This window comes from Otolemur garnettii, unplaced genomic scaffold (assembly GCF_000181295.1).
Source record: "Otolemur garnettii isolate 467f Iridium unplaced genomic scaffold, OtoGar3 scaffold00015, whole genome shotgun sequence".
Taxonomy (NCBI): domain Eukaryota; kingdom Metazoa; phylum Chordata; class Mammalia; order Primates; family Galagidae; genus Otolemur; species Otolemur garnettii.
Genome location: NW_003852410.1, coordinates 25455311 through 25476894, shown reverse-complemented (window position 1 = coordinate 25476894; position 21584 = coordinate 25455311). Strand labels below are relative to the sequence as shown.

At 45.5% G+C, this 21584-nt stretch overlaps 1 protein-coding gene across 4 annotated transcripts in view; it reads left to right on the top strand.

The window, feature by feature from the left end:
* The window catches only part of PTPRG (protein tyrosine phosphatase, receptor type G), a 740009-nt gene that overhangs the window by 615607 nt on the left and 102818 nt on the right, over nucleotides 1-21584 (top strand). For all 4 annotated transcript variants that reach the window (XM_023510661.1, XM_023510664.1, XM_023510662.1 and 1 more), the window contains 3 exons: nucleotides 11944-12128; nucleotides 15356-15464; nucleotides 21102-21151. In XM_023510661.1, coding sequence (XP_023366429.1) covers nucleotides 11944-12128; nucleotides 15356-15464; nucleotides 21102-21151 — 344 coding nt within the window. The remainder of the gene's footprint in view (nucleotides 1-11943; nucleotides 12129-15355; nucleotides 15465-21101; nucleotides 21152-21584) is intronic.

Below are 21584 nucleotides of genomic sequence, written 5' to 3'. Positions count from 1 at the left end.
CCCTGAAACCATACTGTCTAGAACCATCCTTACCAAACAACTGGTTGGTTCAGGTACCAAATCTGAGTGTCAAAACCAGCTTGGAATCTGAACAGTGGAGGGCATCCCACCACCCCCTCCCACTCAGGCAGAATTGAGAATATATAGAATATGTGGCTAGTGGCAAGGAAGAAGCAGAGATGCAAAGCTATGAGGTGAATGCCAGGCAAGAGCCAGGACTCCTTAGGGATAGTACATGCCATGCCCAGGTGATACCAATTTCTTTCCCCCCTTTTTTTCTTGAGCTATAGTCTTGCTCTGTGGTTCAGCTAGAGTGTCTCATAGCTCACACCAACCTCAAACTCTTGGGCTCAAACGACTCTTTTGCCTCCTGAGTAGCTGGGTCTACAGGTAGAACATATCATCCAGCTACTTTTCCCCCCCTATTTTTAGTAAAAATGGGGTCTTGCTCTTGCTCAAGCTGGTCTGAGCTCAAATAATCCACTGGCTTTAGCCTCCCAAAGTCAAGGATTACAGGCATGAGCCACCATGCCCAACTGTGATACTATTTCCAAAAGAGAAATTATTTTAAGGACCAAATGGAAAACAAATGGAGGCATCTTAACCGATAATTTCATAGTTATCTAGAATCAACTGTTTAAATAAAACCCGAGCTAAACCCATTGATATGGATCACTGGTTGATTTCTTGACATAGCGATTAGGGTCACTTGTAAAGATAGCTCCTGGGATCTTCGCTCTGAGATGATGTTTAGATACCAGTCTTTCATCGCTAAGAGCAGCTATAGGGCTCTGTTTTAAGTGACTCAACTGTTTCTTCAGGATAAAGGGGACAGTGATACCATTTAGCCATGGGAAATAAGAGGCTCAGCCTATGTCCTATGATACAAGGACACCTGGTATTTGCCCACCCTAGATCCAACCTGGTCTCTGGTATAGACCTTTAGTTGAACCCCAGGACAGAGCAAGGCAGAGGGAGAAGGTGAAGGTTAGAAGCCCCACGTGGAAAGGATGCTCAGATGAGCGCAGTGGCTCACACCTGTAACTGTAGCTCTGGGAGGCCAAGGTGGGAAGATTGCTTAAGCTCAGGAGTTTGAGACCAGCCTGAGCAAGAGTGAGACCCTATCTCTATTAAAAGTGGAAAAACTAGCTGGGCATTGTGGCAGGAGCTTATGGTCCCAGCTACTCAGAAAGCTACTCAGGAGGCAAGAGGATCGCTGGATCCCAAGAGTTTGAGGCTGCTGTGAGCTGTGACACTGCCACACTCTACCCAGGGTGACAGAGTGAGAGACTGTCTAAAAAATAAAAGGATGCCACACTCAATGAAAGTGGGCGAGGCTCACTTTGCTTTCTTGGCAGGAAATTACATCTTTGTAAAGTTGAAAGGGAAGGGCCTCAGGGCACATGGAATTCAGGCTTCCACCCAGCATCCCAGACGCAGTTGCAGTCCAGTGGGGCTGGGAAGATGCATCATCTTGAACTTGGTCACCTCCCTTAGCGCCTAGCCAAACAATGCTCTTCCCTACACAGGACATAGGCACGTCCCATGGTCTTTGGTTCTTGGAGGAAGAAGGAAATCACATAGAAAAAAAGATTCTAACAAGTTAGGAGAAGTTAGGAATAGCATACTGTGGGAATGTAAGACCACATGCGTGGAGGGCCTGAGAGTGGCACTTCTGCCTCCACCTCCCAGAAGCTGCCTGTGGTGCTGGTTCCCTGAGCGTGGAGCTCTGTTCCTCCAGATCAGGCGTCCTCAAACTACGGCCCATGGGCCACATGCAGCCCACCTAGGAGATTTATCTGGCCCGCTGGGTGTTTTTGCCGCTGCTGCCTGTCCTGCTTAGCAGCCAACTTGTCCAGGGACCCGCAGTCCGGCCCTCCAACGGTCTGAGGGACAATGAACTGGCCCCCTGTTTAAAAAGTTTGAGGACCCCTGTCCCAGATGCTATGGTGGTTCTCTGAGCATGGAGCTCAGCTCAGTGCATAGCAGAGACAACCAAGGGGAAAAGAAAGAGTTTTCTTTTTTTTCTTTTTTTTTTTTTTTGGAGGGGGGAGACAAGATCTTACTTTATCACCCTGGGTAGAGTGCTATGGCGTCACAGCTCACAGCAACCCCCAGTTCTGGGCTTAGGCGATTCTCTTGCCTCAGCCTCCCAAGTAGCTGGGACTGTTGGTGCCTGCCACAACGCCTGGCTATTTTTTTGTTGCAGTTTGAACCCAGCCATACCCACCAAGCAACAGGTGCTGCCCAAGAGAGAGTTTTCAAATTTGCTGTCTTCCATTGTAATTACAACACACAGCATCTTATAAACATTCCCTTGTTTGCTGAGAATTGTAATTCAGGGCTTCTCCGTAGAAATAAAGGTGATGCCATTGCATGCCCAGCATAGGAAAAAAGTCCACAGTCTACAGGGAAGACACTGTGGTTTTAAAGCTTCAAAGCAACTGCCCTGGCACCTGGCAGGGCTTGGGGTGACTGATCTCAGGGTCTCCCCCAGCAGAAGAAGGTGGCCACATGGCAATGTCTGGCCTCCGAGCAGGACTCACCCCAGGTGGACCCCAGCTCCAGCCCTGACTAGCTTTGAGACCTGGTCTTGGGCTGCCCTCCTACTTCTCTGCTTGCCAGACACACTAGTCTCCTTTCTGGTTTTTCCTATCACAGGGCCTTTGCACAAGGTATATTTTCTGTGTGATATATTCAAACCTCCTGCCTTCCTAATCGCTTTATAAACATCTCAGTGTTTAGATTTCAATTCAAACATCACATTGCTCAGTAAGTATTCATTAATCAATTCCCCAAGTCTAGGTCATAGTCCTTTATTAAACCTTTATACAGAACTACTATAATAATATATTCCTTAAAAACATATAATTATGTATTCCTTAATGCTAGGAATATTTAATGTTTTTGGTGCCATGGACCCCTTTAGCTGTCTGGTGAATCCTATAACTCTCTTTTGATAGTGATAGTTCTACATATATAAAATAAAATAGAGTAGATTACAAAGGAAACCAATTATCTTCAGATATTATCAAAATATTTTTAAATTATGATATTTTAATTTATCTGCTTAATGAAGGCATTAAACTATAAGATCCAGCAGCAGGTCTAATAACCATGATAATGTTTGAAATAATTATGAATATGAAGGAAATTTTGAAATACCATTGACCCTTAAACAACATGGGGCTCAGGGTGCCAACTCCCACACAGTCAAAAATCCTCACGTAACCTTTGAGCCTCCAATAACTTAATTACTAATTAGCATGCTGTGGACTGGACACCATATCAATATTCAATTAACATATTTTGTGTGCTCTATGCATTATATTCTATATTCCTACAGTAAGGTAAGCTAGCTAGCAAAAAGAAAATGTTATTAAGAAAGAGGTCTGGAGTTTGAGACCAACCCGAGTAAGACCAAGACCCCGTCTTTACTGAAGAAAACAAAAAAATTGGCCAAGTATTATGGCAGGTGCCTGTAGTCCCAGCTGCTTGGGAGGCTGAGGCAAGAGGATCTCTTGAACCCAGGAGTTTGAGGTTGCTGTGAGGAGGGCTGACACCACAGCAGTCTGACCTGAGGCAGCAAAGTGAGACTCTGTCTCCAAAACAAAAAGAAAGGAAAAGCAAATGTTATGAAGAAAATCATAAGGAGGAGAAAATCTAGTTAAGTTTATGGAGTGGAGGTGGATGTCACAAAGTTCTTTGTCCCCATCCTTACGTTGAGTGGGCTGAAGGGAAGGGATAAGTCTCGCTGTCTTGGGGAAGGCTGAGTATGTATGAGTGTCAGACATACATAGTTCAAACAGGTCCTCAGATCGACTGTATTGGCAAAGAGCAAGAATATAACTCTGATGATATCACACGAGGCCGGCAAACACCACTACAGTTTGTGCCAACATTCACCATATAAGGAAATTCTACATTTTAGTTAGAGATTAGTGAAAATAGAAGTGTATTTTTTTCTTATGTAAGTATACAGACTTCTATGAATTCTCAGCAGAGCCCCAGTGGAGCCCCACGTTCAGCACTCTGTTTGTAAGAACAGACAGGGAGATGTCTGTTCTCACACTGGACCATAATCTCCAGGACACTGGGTCCTCGCCAGCCTGTGCTCCCCTTTGTCCCTAGTTCCGGGGTTAGGGTCTGGCTGTAGCAGGTGCTCAGTAAATCCTGAACAGCAGCTGTTTCTTACAGTGCACGTGATGCGTGTCATTCATTGTATGTTTGTGCATTTCATGCATTTATCTTAAAAGCTTTCACCCAGGTTTTATCCAAGACCACACAGCTGGTTTGTCTAGAATAGTGGTTCTCAACCTTCCTAATGCCACGAACCTTTAATACAGCCCAAATGGGTTGCGACCCACAAGTTGAGAACCAGTGGTCTAGAACAAAGCGGTCTAATCCCAGGGAAAGTAAGTGAATGAATGACCCTCTTGTATAGATCTAGGTCTCTTAAACAAGGGGGATAGAGCCAGCAGCCCTACAGAATTCCTGTGAGGAGTTGATGACATAACTTGTGAAATGCACTAAGTCGGCGCAAAGCCAGGCTCATCAGAGAGGACTCCATATTATTGACATGTCAGCAGCACAGAATACACCGAGTGAAGGTGGGATGGACACCCCTCTACCACTGCATATTAATATTTCCAGCAGCCCATGATGGCTTGAGGGACCTGTGCATTTCAAATAGGTGAAGAGTGATGATTGGGTAGTGTCTAGTTTTAGAGGGACTCAAAGGAGTTGGAGACTGCTTTTCAAATTGTCAAGAGACCCCACACTCTCACATGTCATTAAGAACAGAAAGCAGGGGGAAGTGAGTGGGAAGAAGGCATTTGTTTCAAGGGTTGTTAACCTGCTGAAGGAGCTGGGGACCTGAGTCTGGATGCATCGGAGCCACTGGGCTTTCACCTCGAAGCCCTTTGACTAGCTCTCCCAACAGACTTGCCAACATGCAGACAGGAAAACAGATAAGGGAAGTGTAGGGCCCAGACACGCTGCCCCAGTGAGTCACCCCCTCTCCTGTTCAGAATCAGGCAGACCATGTTCTAGTTCTGAGTCCTCCTCCCACGTGTGGTTCCTTGGACCAACCCAGTGACATGCTCTCTCGGGAGCCCGGCGTCCTCATCTTTCACTGGAGGGTTCAGGTACAGTGTGTGCAGATGGTCTGAGGTGGATGCTCAGAGCCTGGCCCAGGGCGTGCGTTTGGCAGCTCCATCTAGATTCTATTCAGATGCTGTAACTCCAGAAAGTCCTGGAGTGGGGTCCTGCCTAGAGCCATCATTCCAGGGCCTTCTGCAGTGGGCTTTGCTCTTCATGAGCTCTTGGGGGGGGTGGGTGGGAGGCAACACCCAGAGTGCCAAGACCCCAGGTTTACAGTCCCAGGCCGTCTGTGGTGGGACTTTTTAGACCTCTCTCAAAGCCCTTCAAAGGGAGAAATCCCTCCCTGAGGCTGTGTCTTTGGAAATTCTCCCTAAAGGGCTCCTCCATATTGGAGGGTTCTTAGTCTGAGCTGGGATGATAAACAGCAGGCATTTAGGAAGTCAGTTCCACCTGACTGGTTCTCTCCAGCTTTTTAAGAAGAAAGAGCTCCTGCTCTCTCTTCCCACCTACACCAGGTGGTCCCATGGGAGAAGGCATTTCCCTGCCGTCCTCTGCTGGCATGGTCCCAGCTGGTCACTTGGATACCACCGCCACGTGGGATGTGCGTTCCCCACCCTCTGCCACCACCCAGGAGACAACACTTTCATTTCTCTTGACAAGCACTGTGAAATAGTGAATCTGCACCAAAATTGCTTCGTTTGAGCAATGCTGTCCCTTTGACTCCTGATCGATATTTGGCCACTTGCCTCAGGTGTGAAACTCAGAGGGGACAGGTGCTAGGAGAAGGCCCTGGGGAGGAGCGTTACACTCCAAATAGTTTAAAGCAACTGGAAATTACATCAGCTTTCAGACAGAGCATACCACATTAGCTGGTATAAAACCCAAGATGGAGAGGAAGGGGTGGAGGAGGGGGCACAAGGGACCTCCCATTACTTGTGGAACCACTGAGAAAACATCCTTGACATTGATTTAGAATCAGAGGACCTTGGGTGCTCTGCTAGAAGCCTCTTCATTATTTAACGAAGCCTGGGATCATAATTAAAGGTGGTTCAGAGTGACAGCAGAAATCCTCAGAGCTGCAACAAGCATCCTCCTCGATGCCTGTGAAAAGCAATCAGACCGGTGGGAAGGCAATCAAGGCAAGGCAAAGGCTGGTGTCAGGAGCACCTCCCAGGGGACGTTTGTGTAGAGATCGGGTGTGGCGCCTCAGGAATGGTTAAAAAGCTTCGATTTTGTGCAAAAGGATGTAACAAGATGTCTGGCAGGCCCCTGTGTTAGGTGCAGTTGGCAATGGCCATCACCATGGGAAGGAAAAGTACAAGTTTTGAGCGCCTGCAGGATGACTCCAAGAGTGCTTCTAATCCTTTAGACCAACAAAAATCTCACCTGGCCTTGAGGCCCTGGCAGTTGAGGGAGAGGAGGGCTGATAGAGGAGATGGGAGTGATGGGTCTGCGGTGAAAAGTCCCATGAGCCACACACCCCATTTAAGGGAGCAGCTGCTCTGCTGCTCTTCCCGACTGCTGCCAGCATGGAGAGAGGCTCAGTTTTAAAATCCAGATTCATATGTAAAATACACCAATTTCTAAAAAAAAGCCAAAAAAAAATGCCTGTTGGCCGTATATGCCACTGTAGGTGCTATTAGGCTTGAGGGCCACAATTTTTGTTTTATCCCAAATGTCCCCTCTGATTCTTACTCCAACCCTGGGAGGAAGATAAACTGCTGGACCCTAATCACTCATTTTACAGATGAGAACATGGGGATCTACAGGGGTCTGGCTTGAAAGCCCACACTTTTCTTTATTGTACAAACTCTTCCAGACTTACTCATAGAACTCCAGAGTGCTCCTTTTGTTTGTTTTATACTTGCCCTTTTGAGGGAGGTTTGAAAGAAGAGTTACCATCACTTAAAAATCAAGCCGGACAGGGGGAGCACATGCCCCAGGGTGTTGCCGTCCCCTCACCCCCTGCTCCCCCCCCCTTCCACCCGTTTGCTTGCGTGGTCCGTTTGCATGCGTGGCTCAGCCCCCCACTGAAGGCTCTGGGGTTTTGCTGCCTCTGTAGGCTAAGTGCACCCTCTGACTGGCAAACATCCCCACACAGAAAGTGTGAATTAAAGACTGGGGACAGCCTCCTCACACAGACTTGAGGCTCCTGCGGGTGACTCCAGGAATGAATTGGGTGGCACTGATTTTATAATGAAACTTCAGCAGTGATCTGACTAAAGAGCAAACACCTTTTCTCATTCTGTCGGTGGGATGTACGTCTGTGAGCCCCTGCTGGGGATAAAGGGCTTTGTTCCTGCTTCCTGCTCTGGAGGCACTTACAGATCGGGTCAGAGGCAATCTGTAGTTGGGCAGATGGTGGGGTCACGGTACGAGGGGCACGGTGAGGCAGGAGGCAGAGAGGGTGTGGGAACACGGTGTCCAGTCAGCCTCAGAGTGGACGTACCATGTTGAAGCTGATCTTCATGGGGCTGTGGTAGGCGCTGGCCACAGGTAGGGGAGTGAGAAGGAAAATGGAGAGCCATGAAGCTGGAAACTGGGGCTGGGATCATGTCACACAGGACCTGTGAGACCAGGAGAAAGACTGTGGTTCTATTCCACGGGCAGCCAGTATGCCATTCATTCTCCACATACTTACTGAGAGCTGCTACCTTAGACCCAAGGATAACATAGGAGACCAGAGAAAAAGCTGCCAGCTGCGGGTGGGGGTAGGGATTATTGCAGATAGTCCTGAAGCGTGAAGTCAGTAATACAATCCCACCATGTAGTGATAAGGAAGAATCTAAGCTCTGTGAAGAAACAGGCTTGTTAGGCTATGCTGAGGGGCAGACATTGGTGTCAAGGCCGAGTGCGGTGCTTCATGCCTATAATCCCAGCAATTTGGGAGGTTGAGGCAGGAGAATCACTTGATCACAAGGCCAGGAGTTTGAAGCTTGTCTAGGCAATATAGCAAGACCCCACCTCTAAAAAAAAGAAAAAGCCAAAATATCAACCAGGTGCAGTGCCACGGACTAGTACCTCCAACCACATAGGAGGCTAAGGCAGGAAGATCACTTGAGCCCTGGAGTATGAGGTTGCTGGGAGCTAGGATGACACCACTATATTCCAGCCTGGGCCATGGAACAAGACCTTATCTCAAAAAAAAAAAAAAAAAATACAAATGCAGCGTGTTTCAAATAATGCTTGGCCTCTCTTTATCTCCTAAGTTTGGTATCAGCAAAACTTGCTTTTCACCACTTCTTGTGTAGCCACGAGCTAAGAATGATTTTTTGCATTTTTAAACAGTGGAGAAAGATCAAACAAATATTCCATGACACATGAAAATCACATGAAAGTGAAATTATATCCATAGATAAAGTTTTATTGGCACATAGCTGTATGCTCATTCATTTTTACATACTATCTGTGCTGTTTTGTACTTCAAAGGCAGAATCAGTAGTGGCTATAGAGATGGAGAACTGGAAATATTTCCCTTCTGGTCCTTTACAGCAAAATCTCTATTACAGCCAATCTCTATTCTAGGTTCTCCTAGTCCTCTGCAAATGCCTCCTCCAAATTTGGCCCAGGGTGCCTAGAAAAACCCTCTCTACTCAGGCTGGGGAATGGAGAACAGAAGAGAAGTTTCTGTTCAGAATGTTTTTCCTACAGGACAGACATGGGCTTCTCAGCCTGCAAACCCTGGCCTTATATCCTGGGACAAGCACCAGGTCTTTGGAGGCCCCTCAGTTCCAGAATTTCCTTTCTAGTATGTGATCCCATTAAGAGTGAGGCCAGAACTATGTCCTTTGAGAGGTTAATTCAATACAGTTGGCTACCCCAGGGCCTGTAACAAACTGGTCAACATAGAGAGGTGGTCAACATAAGGAACTAGGCCTACCATACAGACACATGTGGTACATGTCTGGTCTATGAAAGTAAGGTCAACTTACGGAGGTGGTCAGTGTAAGGAGATGGTCGACTATGGAGGTTCTACTGCATTTTTTTAATGCATTGGATATTAAGATTCTATACCTTCATGTGAGACAACGATACCAACCTCTGTTTATTCACAAGGAAGTATATGGATGAATTAACTAGTGAAACACAACAACAAAAATAATTCAGTAAAAAAAAATAATAATAATTCAGTTATAGTGCCATGCCTACCTTTTCCATTTACATCAAATTGTGTGTATTTTCATCAACTTTTCACATGTATATGGAAAGATATCTCCATGTTAGACCTATAGAATGTCCACTGTGCTCACCTCTGGGCCCTTGGATTTGGGGTGACTTTTTCTTTTAACTTCCTTCTTTTTACTTTTTTTGCACTACTTGGGTTTAAAAAAAAATTACTAACAAGAATCATCTTAATCCACACAGAAAAAGCCAACTATTTTCATTTCAAAACGTAAATAAGAAGAATGATTGCATCTGTCTGTGAGTGATAGGGTTATTTGTGTGAGTGTGATGCAACTGCTGGAGAGATGCCTCCCCACGTGGCTCCCCCCGCTTGGAGCTGGGGGGTGAAGGGCTTCAGAAGAAGCAAGATAAATAAGAACCCGGTAGGAGGCGAGAAAAGATGTGGAAGTTAGGAAATCTGACATGTCATCATTGTCAAGTACAGAAGTTGATATAAATCTCCTTGGTTCGTTATTAATATATGGAAAGATGGGGGTGTGACTATTTCCTGATCTTCCCCCCACAATTCTCTACATTCAGTGTTGAGAAACTATAAGCCTTTTATTAAGTTGGAGTATTTATTATAAAAATAGTAAGTTGGTGCCACCTAGTGTCTGTGGGCTGTCATTGCACCCCAGCGTCTTTGCAGAATTCTCCCTTCAGATTCTTTGTTTGATGTCCCTACTCTGGTGGCATTTACCAGGCAGGCAGCGCAATGTCTCTTGGGGTTCTGCGGGCAGTGGGAATGCCTCATTAACTTGTCCCTTCCTTCCTGTCTGAGTCGCACACAGTGAACCTCTCCAACTGAACCAGGGTTGGGCAGTCGAAGAGCAAAACGTTGCCACCCTGTCAAAGCCAATCTCTGTTTCTCTCCAGCAGCCAGGCCATTTAAAGCTGGGCCACTCTTCTCTGGCAGGAAAGCCGTCCTGCTCCCTGGGGCTGGTTTGCAATGGGGGTAGAGAACAGGAGAGTGTGGCTCCCGGTGGGCTGCTTGGCATGTGGGTGGGCTCCAGGAGACGCCAGCAGGTCAGAAGCAAGCCAAGGTCCCTGGCCAGCATGCTGTTCTCCTCACCCAACTCCTGCACCCACACCGGCAGGTCCCCCTCGCCCCCCTTTCTCACACTAGTCCTGCCTCTCGGTTTTACCTCCACCGTGAGCTCTAGAAACTGCAGCCCCTCCTCACAGGCTGCCGCTGCACGCCTGGCTCCTCTGGGGCCTGCTCTACTCAGCAGAAGCTCAGGGGATCTTGTATAGTGGCAACCTGATTCTGTCATCCTCGGGCACAGATCTTTCCAGTGGCTTCCGAGAAAGGCCAGAGTTTGAATCTGGCGTCCGAGGCTTCTCACTCCAGCTGCCCCCACCACCTTCACCCGCTATCTTCTCTGTGCCCTGCCCCAGCTCCTCAGCCTTCCTCCCGTGGCCCCTTTGCCTGCCCTCCCATGTTCCTGGGTCCCACCTGGTTCATTTCCACATAGCTCTCAGCTCTCCGTTGCATGAACCTTCTCCAAGGGAGTCTTCTCTGGGTTCCACAGCCCACATCACAGCCTCCTTTTACATGCTTAGGAAATACCACGTGCCTCCCCCATCCCCATCCATCCTATCTTGCTATGTGACATTAGCTCTGCATGTGCGATGCTTTGGTGAGTCTTCATCTCCCCTTTTAGACTGGAGGTTCTCAGTCAAAGTCAGTTGGCTCCCCATGGGACATGTGGCGGTATCTGGACACGTTCCTGGTTGTCACAGTGGGCAGGGACTGGGGAGTGATGCTACTGGCAGCTGGTGGGTAGAGACCAGGTTGCTGCTACAGAGTGCACATGAGCACCCCTGGGAGCAAAGCACTGTCTAGCTCAAGAGGCCAGGAGTGCAGAGGCTGGAGGCTGATAAACCCTGCTCTGGACCACCAGCCCCGTGAAGGCAGGGACCACAGGCACCAGGGCAGAGACGCTCCCAAAAAGAACACAGCTAAAGGCTGACGGGAAGCTCTCAGCACTGGATGTCGACCCAACATGTTTCTTAGAGCTTCCCAGCCATAAGGAATGAGAAGAGGAAGGATCATGACATGGTGTCTGCTGGTCCAGAGAAAGTCATCCTTATTTGGTGTGCCTTTACTTAAAATTACCTAAAGTCTTATTTTAAATTGTTTTTATTTACACTCTTGTCTATTTATAATAAAATTCATCTGCAATTTTAGGTAGTTGGAACACCATACTGGTCAATTGGCCAGGCTTCTTCAATAAGACTGTCATGGGGAAAAAAGGCCAAAGTTGGGGGCAAGGGGACAGTGATAAAGGATCTTTTGGAGGCAACTGGAGCCATGTGAATCTGGGCTGTGGATGAGAGAGCATTATTGAAGTTGTGTCTAGCTGCTTAGCCATGACAGTGGTATTACAGTTCCACAGCAGCAGGTCCTTATTCTCAGCAGACACAGCCAGAGTATTTAGGGGAGAAGTGTCAGGATGCCTGCAACTTGCTCTGAGTGGCTTAGCAGAAAAACAGCTGTGTGTGTATGTAGAAAGTGAGGGAGAGAGGACAGATGGGGCAAAATGTTAAAAGGAAGACCCAGATGAAGGGATTGTGGGTGTTCCTTACATTACTCTTCACACTTCTCGAGATTGCTGTCCTCGGGAGCACACGACAGGCTGGCCGCCATCTGAGCTCGGCCATCTGTGTCTCCAGTTTGCAGCTCTCCACCCATCCACATGAAGGTGCAGCCTCTGAACCAGACAGCGCTGCAGGTGTCCTGGAGCCAGCCGGAGACCATCTACCACCCTCCTATCATGAACTACATGATCTCCTACAGCTGGACCAAGAACGAGGATGAGAAGGAGAAGACTTTCACTAAGGACAGTGACACCGACTTGGTAAGGCCCCCTTCAAGTCTGTGCACGCTGCCCTCTAGTGGTGAAGGGGCCTCCTGCCGCACCGCTGCCTGCTGAGCGTGGGTACCACCAAGGGCTGTGCCTCCTGGCAGTAGCAGGGTGGGGGCCACACTGGGTGGAGCCTGCCTGGGCTCCATCCTGACCCTGCACTCTCCAGCCACGTGACCAGGAGAGCCAGGTAATTTCTTTGTGTTGGGTCTTCCCAAACTGGCTACTTTTTCTTTCATTACTAACAAGAAGAGAAACTGCCACGAGGCCCTTTTCATATGGCAGGGTTATTGAAACTGAGTTCCGCAAATGCTCAAGTCCTGGCACATACTGAATCCTACATAAATATTAACTGCTATTATTATAATTATTCCTCCCCTACTGCAGCCGCCATCACTAACATCCCCGCTGCCACCAGGTACTCGCTGTCTCTGCACCTCCCTTTTGTCACATTGTTCTGCCTTCTACATTCCCAGCACCTGCTGGATCCCTGTGGCCATGTAACTTTTCATCTCTGTTCTCAGGCTTTGCAGTACTCTACTGTCCAGCGTCCCTTACAGCCACACGTGCCCAATTCCGCTTCACCTCTTACAATTTACATAACGGTCTGGTGTCCAACACCCAGCAAGGCCCTCCAGAACAGATGTTGGTGGAAGCCATTTTCTTTCACAAAAGCAAACCCTCCAACAAGCACCAGCCTTGAAGTCTTTGTCTAGAAACTCAAAGTGACACATTGGGGTTTGAAAGCCTGGTGTTTATTGTTAATCCAAGGAAGGGTTTGGAATAATGAAACCCATAAATGCACATGAAAAATGGAGTAGCACCAAGTGGGATTCCTAATGACTGTTATCACTTTTTTTTTCTCAATACAGAGTCCTCGGGGCCCATTCAATCAGTTGTAGAATAATATTTTTCTTATTTCTTTAGATGAGGATTTCTTTTACTTCATTTCCATTTATATTTTCAATTTCCCCGCTAGACATTGTTATCTGGACCACATTAGGGAATGGTGAGCTTCATGAAATCAGGGAGGAATCTATTGAAAGGCACCCAAGGTTATGAGGTGTTTTAACCTTTCTCTTGTCACAACTGGAAGTCCATGAGGGATTTTTCTCTTTCTGAAGTAAAGATGGCTTGCATTAATCAGCAGAAACTATCTAGGCGCTTAGGCAGTTTCTTGTTCTAAGTGGAAAATAATTAAACATGCAAAGATGAACGGATACTGTCTTGGAGAGAATTCTAATAAATCCCTGCATAGACGGAGGGAAGATTTTGCTCTGAACAGAAGATGGGGTCAGAGATTTAGAGATTGAGGCATAAATTAGTTTTAGAGAAAGAGAGAGATGTAAAGAAAAACATGCTTTGACAGCAAGTTCTATTTTATAAGAATTTCTAGGGGTAGCTATTTTCTTTGGGGACACACCAAAATTAATTTTCTTAACTCCTCAACAAGCCCAGAGTGCTGACATAGTAGCAAAAAAGCTATTCTCTAACTTGTAGTTATTGTGCCCCAGAAACCTAAAAGTAACACTTAACGTTTGAGCAGCATTTTTGAGCTGTGTCCGTCTTTCACGTCCTCACCACAGACCCGTGGGGCTGGTGGTGCTACCCACCTTTTCCCAAAGAGATAAATGAGGCTTAAAGTGAAATAACACAGCCCTAACCTCTCACCTCCCGCTCTCACCTCCCACTCTCACCAGGAAGCAGTTTTTTGAGGCGACAGCAACAGTTGTGACCCCAATAACATTTTAATACCAGTTCAGAGGTTTTCAATGGCTGCGGGAAGACCCGCCCAGTGGTTAAGTCCACAGAGCTGCTGCTGTTTGTGGCCCTAAATATCCGATTTTGATGGCAAGATGTCTCATCCATTAGGAAGAGTCTTTGAAAATCAGTGGCTTTTGTTGTCCTTTCTTCAGAAAGCAAGAGCTGCCTGCTCCTTAGATATTTTCCATTTTCTCATTTTTAAAGGCTATTGGAACAAAACTTCAAGGAGTAGGGACCTGAGGTGGCAAACTTCTAGAAATCTTAGGCTTTCCAGGTGACAAGGTCTCTGTCACGTAACTGCTCAAGTATCCCCTTGCAGAGGACCGGTCAGGGACAGCACATAAACAAATAGCCTTGGCTGTGTGCTGAGGAAAGTTGATGTACAGATACAGATGGTGGGTTGTCGCTGGCCACCCCCACATTAGACCAGTCCCGTTCCTTTCCTGGGACCCAGGTTCTTATAACTGACTTATACAGACACTCCACAGGTCCCAGCACATGGTGCCCATTATGGTGTGGCTTGGCTGTGTCAGACGGTTCTCATAAGAACCTCTCCCCACTTTACATTTGAAGTTGAAGATGGCAGAGACCGAGAGACACTGAGGAGGTGCACGGAGTCGCACGGCTAGTGAGGTGTGGAAGGCCCGGTGTCGTGTCCTCTGCCCACCAGCCTGGTGCTTTCCATGTTCCGCACAGTCAGGATACAATGAGGCCTTTAGATCGCAAAGAAACAGACACACAGAGATTTTTCTGTTGATGTTCTAACCTCTGCATAGCCCTGAGGTTTCAGTATACTTGATAATTCTAGACGTTGTCTAGGAGAAATAATTACAGCTTATCAGGATCCGTAATTATCACAAAAGTCCAAGCCTTGTGAGTATAAAGAGGGCTGAAAACAGCCCTAGTCAAGAATGATGTTATTTAAATTTCTCTTAATGGCCAGGTGTGGTGGCTCACGCCTATAATCCTAGCATTCTGGGAAGCCAAGACAGGTGGATTGCCTGAGCTCACGAGTTCAAGACCAGCCTGAGCAAGAGCGAGACCCCATCTCTATCAAAAATAGAAAAACTAGTCAGACATTGGGGTGGGCACCTGTAGTCCCGGCTACTCGGGAGGCTGAGGCAAAAGTATCTAAGCCCAGGAGTTTGAGGTTGCTGTGAGCTGTGACTCCACGGCACTCTGCCCAGGATGACAGAGTGAGACTGTCTAAAACAAATAAAATGAAAAAGAAATTTCTCTCATCCCTCACATTTCAGTGCTGAAAACAGATTCTTAGGCAAGGTTCTGAAACAGATTTCTAGGTGAGATCTGAATGGGCTTCTGAAGTGAGCCTCTGGTCAGGAGGAAAACGTGGTGTCTGGCAGCCCTTGCCTCTGTACCCGAGTTTATCTTTAAAATGCAAAGTGTGCGCTGGCCCTTAAAAACCAACTCACAGCCTTGTCTGTCTTCGCCTGCAGAAAGCAACCATCAGCCACGTCTCACCCGATAGCCTTTACCTGTTCCGAGTCCAGGCCGTGTGCCGGAATGACATGCGCAGTGACTTCAGCCAGACCATGCTCTTCCAAGGTGAGGCCGCCGCCCCCTCGCTCCTGGGCCCCGCCCACACTGCGCTGTGGCTCTTCAAGAAAACAAGGCTGGCCTAAGAATCAGAGTAGGGTTTTAAACCCCGCAAGGAAACCCTCAGTAATTCAGATTTGTCTTTGGGGTGGAGGCTTCACAGGCCAGAGGCAGGGAGGAAAGCAAAGCCTTTTTTGAATTGTTTTGTTGTTTTCCAACTGTGGGAAGCCAAGGATTTGGACCTTTCTCTCTCCCCTAGCTCTGTGGCTATACCAGGTCACAAAATCACTTCCAAGGCGTGTTGTTGAATGTCCTTTTTGGATTTTCACATGATTCAGTTAGCTATTCTCTCAAAAACTACGGCCAAAAACAGATACAGTTCACCCTTCTGACTTTAGCTGCACAAATCCAGTCCCCACTTGCGGGATCTTTTGAGATTTCTAGAGCCACACATTCCTGCTGACTCAGGGGTTCATAGAAAGTTCCAGGGACAGAACTAGGGTGAAGCAAATTGGACATTGGCCTTGGTGCAAAATTTAAAGGGGTGCCAAAAAGCTCAGTGATCAAGATATGTCACATTTTAGTGGGATTTTTTTTAAAGCAAAATCAATGCAAAAATTTTGTGAATAAAATATCAGAATTTTAAATAAAGATGCATAGGATATACTTTGTCTCACTTGCCCTAACCTAAATCCTGGTCCTGGTTCCAAAAATAGGCAGCCCACATTTGAGCCATAATTTGCTGATGTGGTTTTATGATACCTGCTAAGAACATATGGAAGCAGGGGCCAGTGGACCCTACTTGGTCAAATTCTTTGCATCTTGGATCATTGGTTTTTCCATCCACATGAAAAACCTACACAGCAGGCCAGTGGTTCTTAGCCACAGCCTGACCAAGGCTTCGAACCTTCTCCCTGAATTTTGCAGACAACTTCAGGGACATGGAGGTCATGAGCATCAGAAGCCCCATAAGACGTTCATGCTCATGGGTGCCTCCCTGGCCAGCTGCATCAAGAGTTCCGGGTGGGGAAGAAATCTGAGCTCTAGTGAGGTGGCCCTGGTAGCTGGGCATGCATGATAAGGGGCTCTGGAGTGAGGGCCTCTGGCCTGAGTCTTGCCTGTCACTTAGTGTCTATACAACTCTGAGAATGTTTCTTAACTTTCTGAAGTTGCTGTTTCCTAATCCAAAAAGTGGGTAGTATCAACAGTACCCAACTCTCAGGGTCTTTGTAGAATGACATGAGGTAACATATGTTAAGTAATTTACATAGGGCTAGTTATCTAGTTAACAGCACTACAAATAAACACCGTCTTGGTTGCTGGGCACTGTAGCTCACACCTATAGTCCTAGCACTCTGGGAGGCCGAGGTGAGTAGATTGTTTGAGCTCAGGAGTTTGAGACCAGTCTGAGCCAGAGCAAGACACCAGCTCTAAAAACAGCCAGATATTGCGACGGGCACCTGTAATCCCATCTACTGGGGAGACTGAGGCAAGAGAATTACTTGAGCCCAAGAGTTTGAGGTTGCTGTGAGCTATGATACTACAGCACTCTACCTAGTGTGAGAGAGTGAGACTCTGTCTCAAAAACAAAAAGCACCCTCTTAGTATTAGCTTTGATATTTAAAAAATCACAAATGATGAACCCAGGGTAAGAAACCCTCCAGCCTAGATTTTCTTCGAGGATCCCTTCTAGCTTGAAAATTTGTTTTAGTATTTAAATATTCTTTGCTGATGCTCACATTTTAACCAATTGAAATTACTGGGCAGAGTGCAGTGGCTTTATACCTATAATCCTAGCTAGCACTTTGGGAGGCCATGATGGGACCATCACTTGAGCCCAGGAGTTAAAGATCAAGCCTGGGCAACCTAGTAAGACATTCATTGTCTTTCTAAAAATTAAAAAAAAAAAAAAGCCAGGCATAATGTAGTCCCAGCTACTTCAGAAGCTGAGAAGAGGATTACTTGAGCCTAGGATGTCAAGCTTAGATGAGCTATGTCACTGCGCTTTAGTCTAGGTGACAGAGTGAGGCCCTGTCTGTTAAAAAAAAAAAAAAGAAGAAGAAGACAGAAAGAGAGAACTTAGCATGTCTTTACTTTTTAATAAATAAATCACACTTCCTATGTCCACTTTTACCCAGAATGTGGTCCCTTTCCTTGTTGAGGAAGAACTGCGGCAAGGCCAGGTCTGTGCTGGCTGGGGGAGAGAAGGGAGGCCAGACTGGACCTTGCTGAGGCTGAGGGCCTGGAACTTCGGCCACATAAATCCTGATTAGACCAAGAGCCTGGAATCTGCAGAGCTGCCCTACTTGATCAACAAGGTTCTGCCCTACTCCCAAGGTTCTGCACGGACTTTGAAAAGTTAAATGTTTATAATATAAGATTCAAAAAGGTCCAATCAGCTAATAAATTCAAAGCACAGAATATTTTAAATGCCTGATCACAGTGACTTGCGGAACCTGGCCTGCGTCTCCGTTCATCTACAGGCTTCCTTTGCTCAGAGATGAACTTGAGTTTCCTGGTTATTTCAGTTGGTTTATCTCTACATGTTGATAAAGGGGCAGGATCCTTTATTTACACCTCACAGTGGTCCTAGCTTTTCCCTGCAACATCCAAGCAAGAAGTCTAAAAAAACTAAATCTTAATCAAGGTAAGCAATCTTACCTTTTCCAGTGAGCCAGGAAAGAGTTTGTTAGCAATGGAGGCCAATGTACAAAACTGATCAGCTATGAAGTCTTGTTTATAAAAGGGAAAGAGAAAAGCCTAGAGATTTCCACAGAGGCCTTGTTCAGAATAATTAGATTTACCAATAATAAATTTACATCTGGCTTGGGAGCATGAGGAAGCCATGTGGAATATTTGCCTTACTGTAGTAAGTATGATGATATTTCTGTTCTGTATGTTACATTTACCTTACCACATTAAATATAATAATAGTAATAGCCACCACAGTTTGTAGTTACAGAGCGTTTTCACATAAGTCATTTCATCTGAACCTCACTCCATGGCAGCTTATAACGTAGGTGTTATTTTACAAATGAGGAAATAATGTTCAGGTTGCAAGTAACTTAAGAAAAATCACTGGGTTACTAACCAGAGTTTGGTTTTTATGTTGCAAAGCCCAATGGCTTATATACAGCAATGGATCACTTCCAAAAGTAACTGTTACCCAGTACGCCAAGTCTTTAACAAAAAGATAAAAAGATTGATAATTAAGTGTTAAAAGCTGTTTTGAAATTCTCAACAGTCATGGAAAACAGGTCACTGAACTTTTTCTTTGCAGCCATAAACCCATCCCTGACAAGACTCACAAATCCTCTCTCAGAACCATTTTAAATAAACAAGTGAAATGCATAGGAAAGGAACCAATTACATTCAAATAGAGTTGTCAAAATATTTTAAACCAATTTGGGACGTAGTAATATACATGCTTTTTTCATTAGATGACAAGTAGTTTATCTGTGAGCTACCATGATTTCTGAGTAGTGATGAACATCAATGATACTCCAAAATAGCTCCAGCTCCATACTGGAGGCAGTATGAAAATAGTGATGAACATCAATGATACTCCAAAATAGCTCCAGCTCCATACTGGAGGCAGTATGAAAATATCTGTGATTTCAATCAGAGACAAAGTCGCAGGTCCTGCTAAAGCAGCTGGGATTGGATGCCTACACTCAAAGTAGAAAAAAGTGCACTGTCATCTCAGTGCACTGTCTTAGCCAGGACACAGTTGGCAGTTCCTGTCTCTGAACTCCATTAAGCCTGGGGGCCACAGTTTGAGCACTTCTGATCTGAAAGGTCCCATGGCAGCTTCCTAGCCACAAGAGCTCTAACTGACCAGGGCTCTAACTCATCCCGTGGAGATTGTTCAAGACTAATGGAAAGCTGGCATACTGATGGAAGAGCTGTTTAGTTTCTTGGCCTTAATTAGAGCCCTTGTTTAAGGACAGGTAAAGCAGTTCTCCTGAGAACCTTTTCTGCTGTCTTAACCAAGGGAGGTTGCACACCTGTCTGAGGCCATGCACTATCCATCCTTGAGTGACTTCCTGATCTTGGGAAGGCTGTGCTTAGTCCCGGGTGAGACTCACATCATTTGCCTCCTTGGCAGCCGTATTGGAATCTAAACAGTGGTACTGATTTATGCCTCCGCCCATTCTCCACAATTGTCTCTTTACACGTTTTTACTTTCCATCTATGCAAAATGAATAAATCATGAGGTCAAGGTTACAAACTCAAGTGCCTGTGGGGCCAGACAGGGGCTATGTAGAAATGAGGGGAGAGCTATAAGTGGCAAATTAGAGACCATGTGGCCACCTGAACAGGGTGACAGACAGTCCCAGTCAAATGTGACCCTGAGGGAAGGTGAGCCAAGTTTTGTCCCAGTTGTGAGTTTTCAGATAAGCAGGAGGTGAGGATTTTTAGATGAAAGCTATTGTTTACAATGTTGGTGGCAAACTCAGTTAAGGAAAAAGACTTGTACGCCAAACAAAAGTATATGTAGGTCACTTGCCATTTCTGGTTTAGGTAAAAATCACAGCAGCTCTGTTATTTATTTTGGTAATTATCATTTTTGGCTAATCTTTCAGTGCCATGTATATAAGAAGCAGAAATTCAGTTTATGAAATGCTTTGGTTTCTTGAAATTCCACAAGGAAGCAGTTTTTATAGCTTTTTAACAAATTGTATTTTGGAGGCCTGGGCATAGTGGCTCCTGCCTGTAATCTCAGCATTTCAGGAGGCTAAAGTGGGGGATCACTTGAGGCCAAGAGTTCAAGACCAGCCTGGGCAACATAGCAACTCCCATGTGCCTACAAAAACTTTAAAAATTAGCCAGGTGTGGTGATACATGCTAGTAGTCCCAGCTACTCAGGAAGCTGAAGCAGAAGGGTGCTTTGAGCCCAGGTGTTGGAGGCTGCAGTGAGCTATAATCATGCCACTATAGTCCACCCTGGCAAAGAGAATAAGACTCTGTCTTCAAAATAAATAAATAAGCACAAGCCTCTTTGTGTATACACACACACACACACACACACACAGTCCACAAAAGGTGAGGCAAGTAAATTTTTGCATATTTCTTATATTTTTACAAAGCAGTTAAAGTACCAATTTAAGGTGAACTCTAAAGTTAAGGATGCATATTAGAACCACTAAAAGGATAATACAAGAACTCATGACCAAAAAGATAATAGAGCAGGAACAATAGAATGATGTGATTCCCTTATAGGTAAAACTGAGTGAAGTCAAAATAGCGTTTACCTTTGGGGTTGGGGTAGTTATTGATTATGTGCAGGCACAAGCAAACCTTTTCCTGCAAAGCACTAGAGAATATATCTTAACATGGGGAGTAGCTACACAGTGTTTATATATATATAATTAATTGAATAAAGATTAATCAGATAGGAATCAGCAAACTACAGCCCCCAGGTCAAGTCTGGCTCTCTGCGTGTTTTTGTATGATTTACAAGTTAAGAAGCATTTTACATTTTACAATGGTTGGGGAAAAAAATTCTAGAGAGGAATGATGTAACATTTTGACATGTGACAATTAACATGGTAATTGAGATTTGTGTCCACGAGTAAAGTTGTGTTGGACTTGTAAACAACAAAAAGGTTTAATTGTTTACAATGTAATTTCTTTATTTCTCAGCAAATACCACTCGAATATTCCAAGGGACCAGAATTGTGAAAACGGGAGTGGTAAGTAGGGAATGGTAAGGGCTTTGTCATGGCTGGTTGTTAATTTGCATGCAATTAAGACTGTCACCACCAGGTGGCACTATAATGTTGTTAAACTGCTCCATGTTACAAGGTTAAAAGGAAAAAATTTATATTATTCACTTTTTATAACTCATTACCTTATGAAAACAAGCTATGCAACACTGTTAGAGGGTTATATTGTATAATTTTTTTCAAAGCAGAAGTCCCCCAGATTTATAATTACATATGATCTGTGCAGTTAGACAGTGCAGGAATGAAAGAGTTAATCTGGTCTGACCCCTTCATTTGATGTATGGTAAAATTCAGAGGTTGTCATTTGTCCAAAATTACATGGATATGAAAATTTCTGGAGCCTGAATTAACATTTCAGTGTCCTCATTCTGGGTACAACCAGTAATTATAATATTAATCA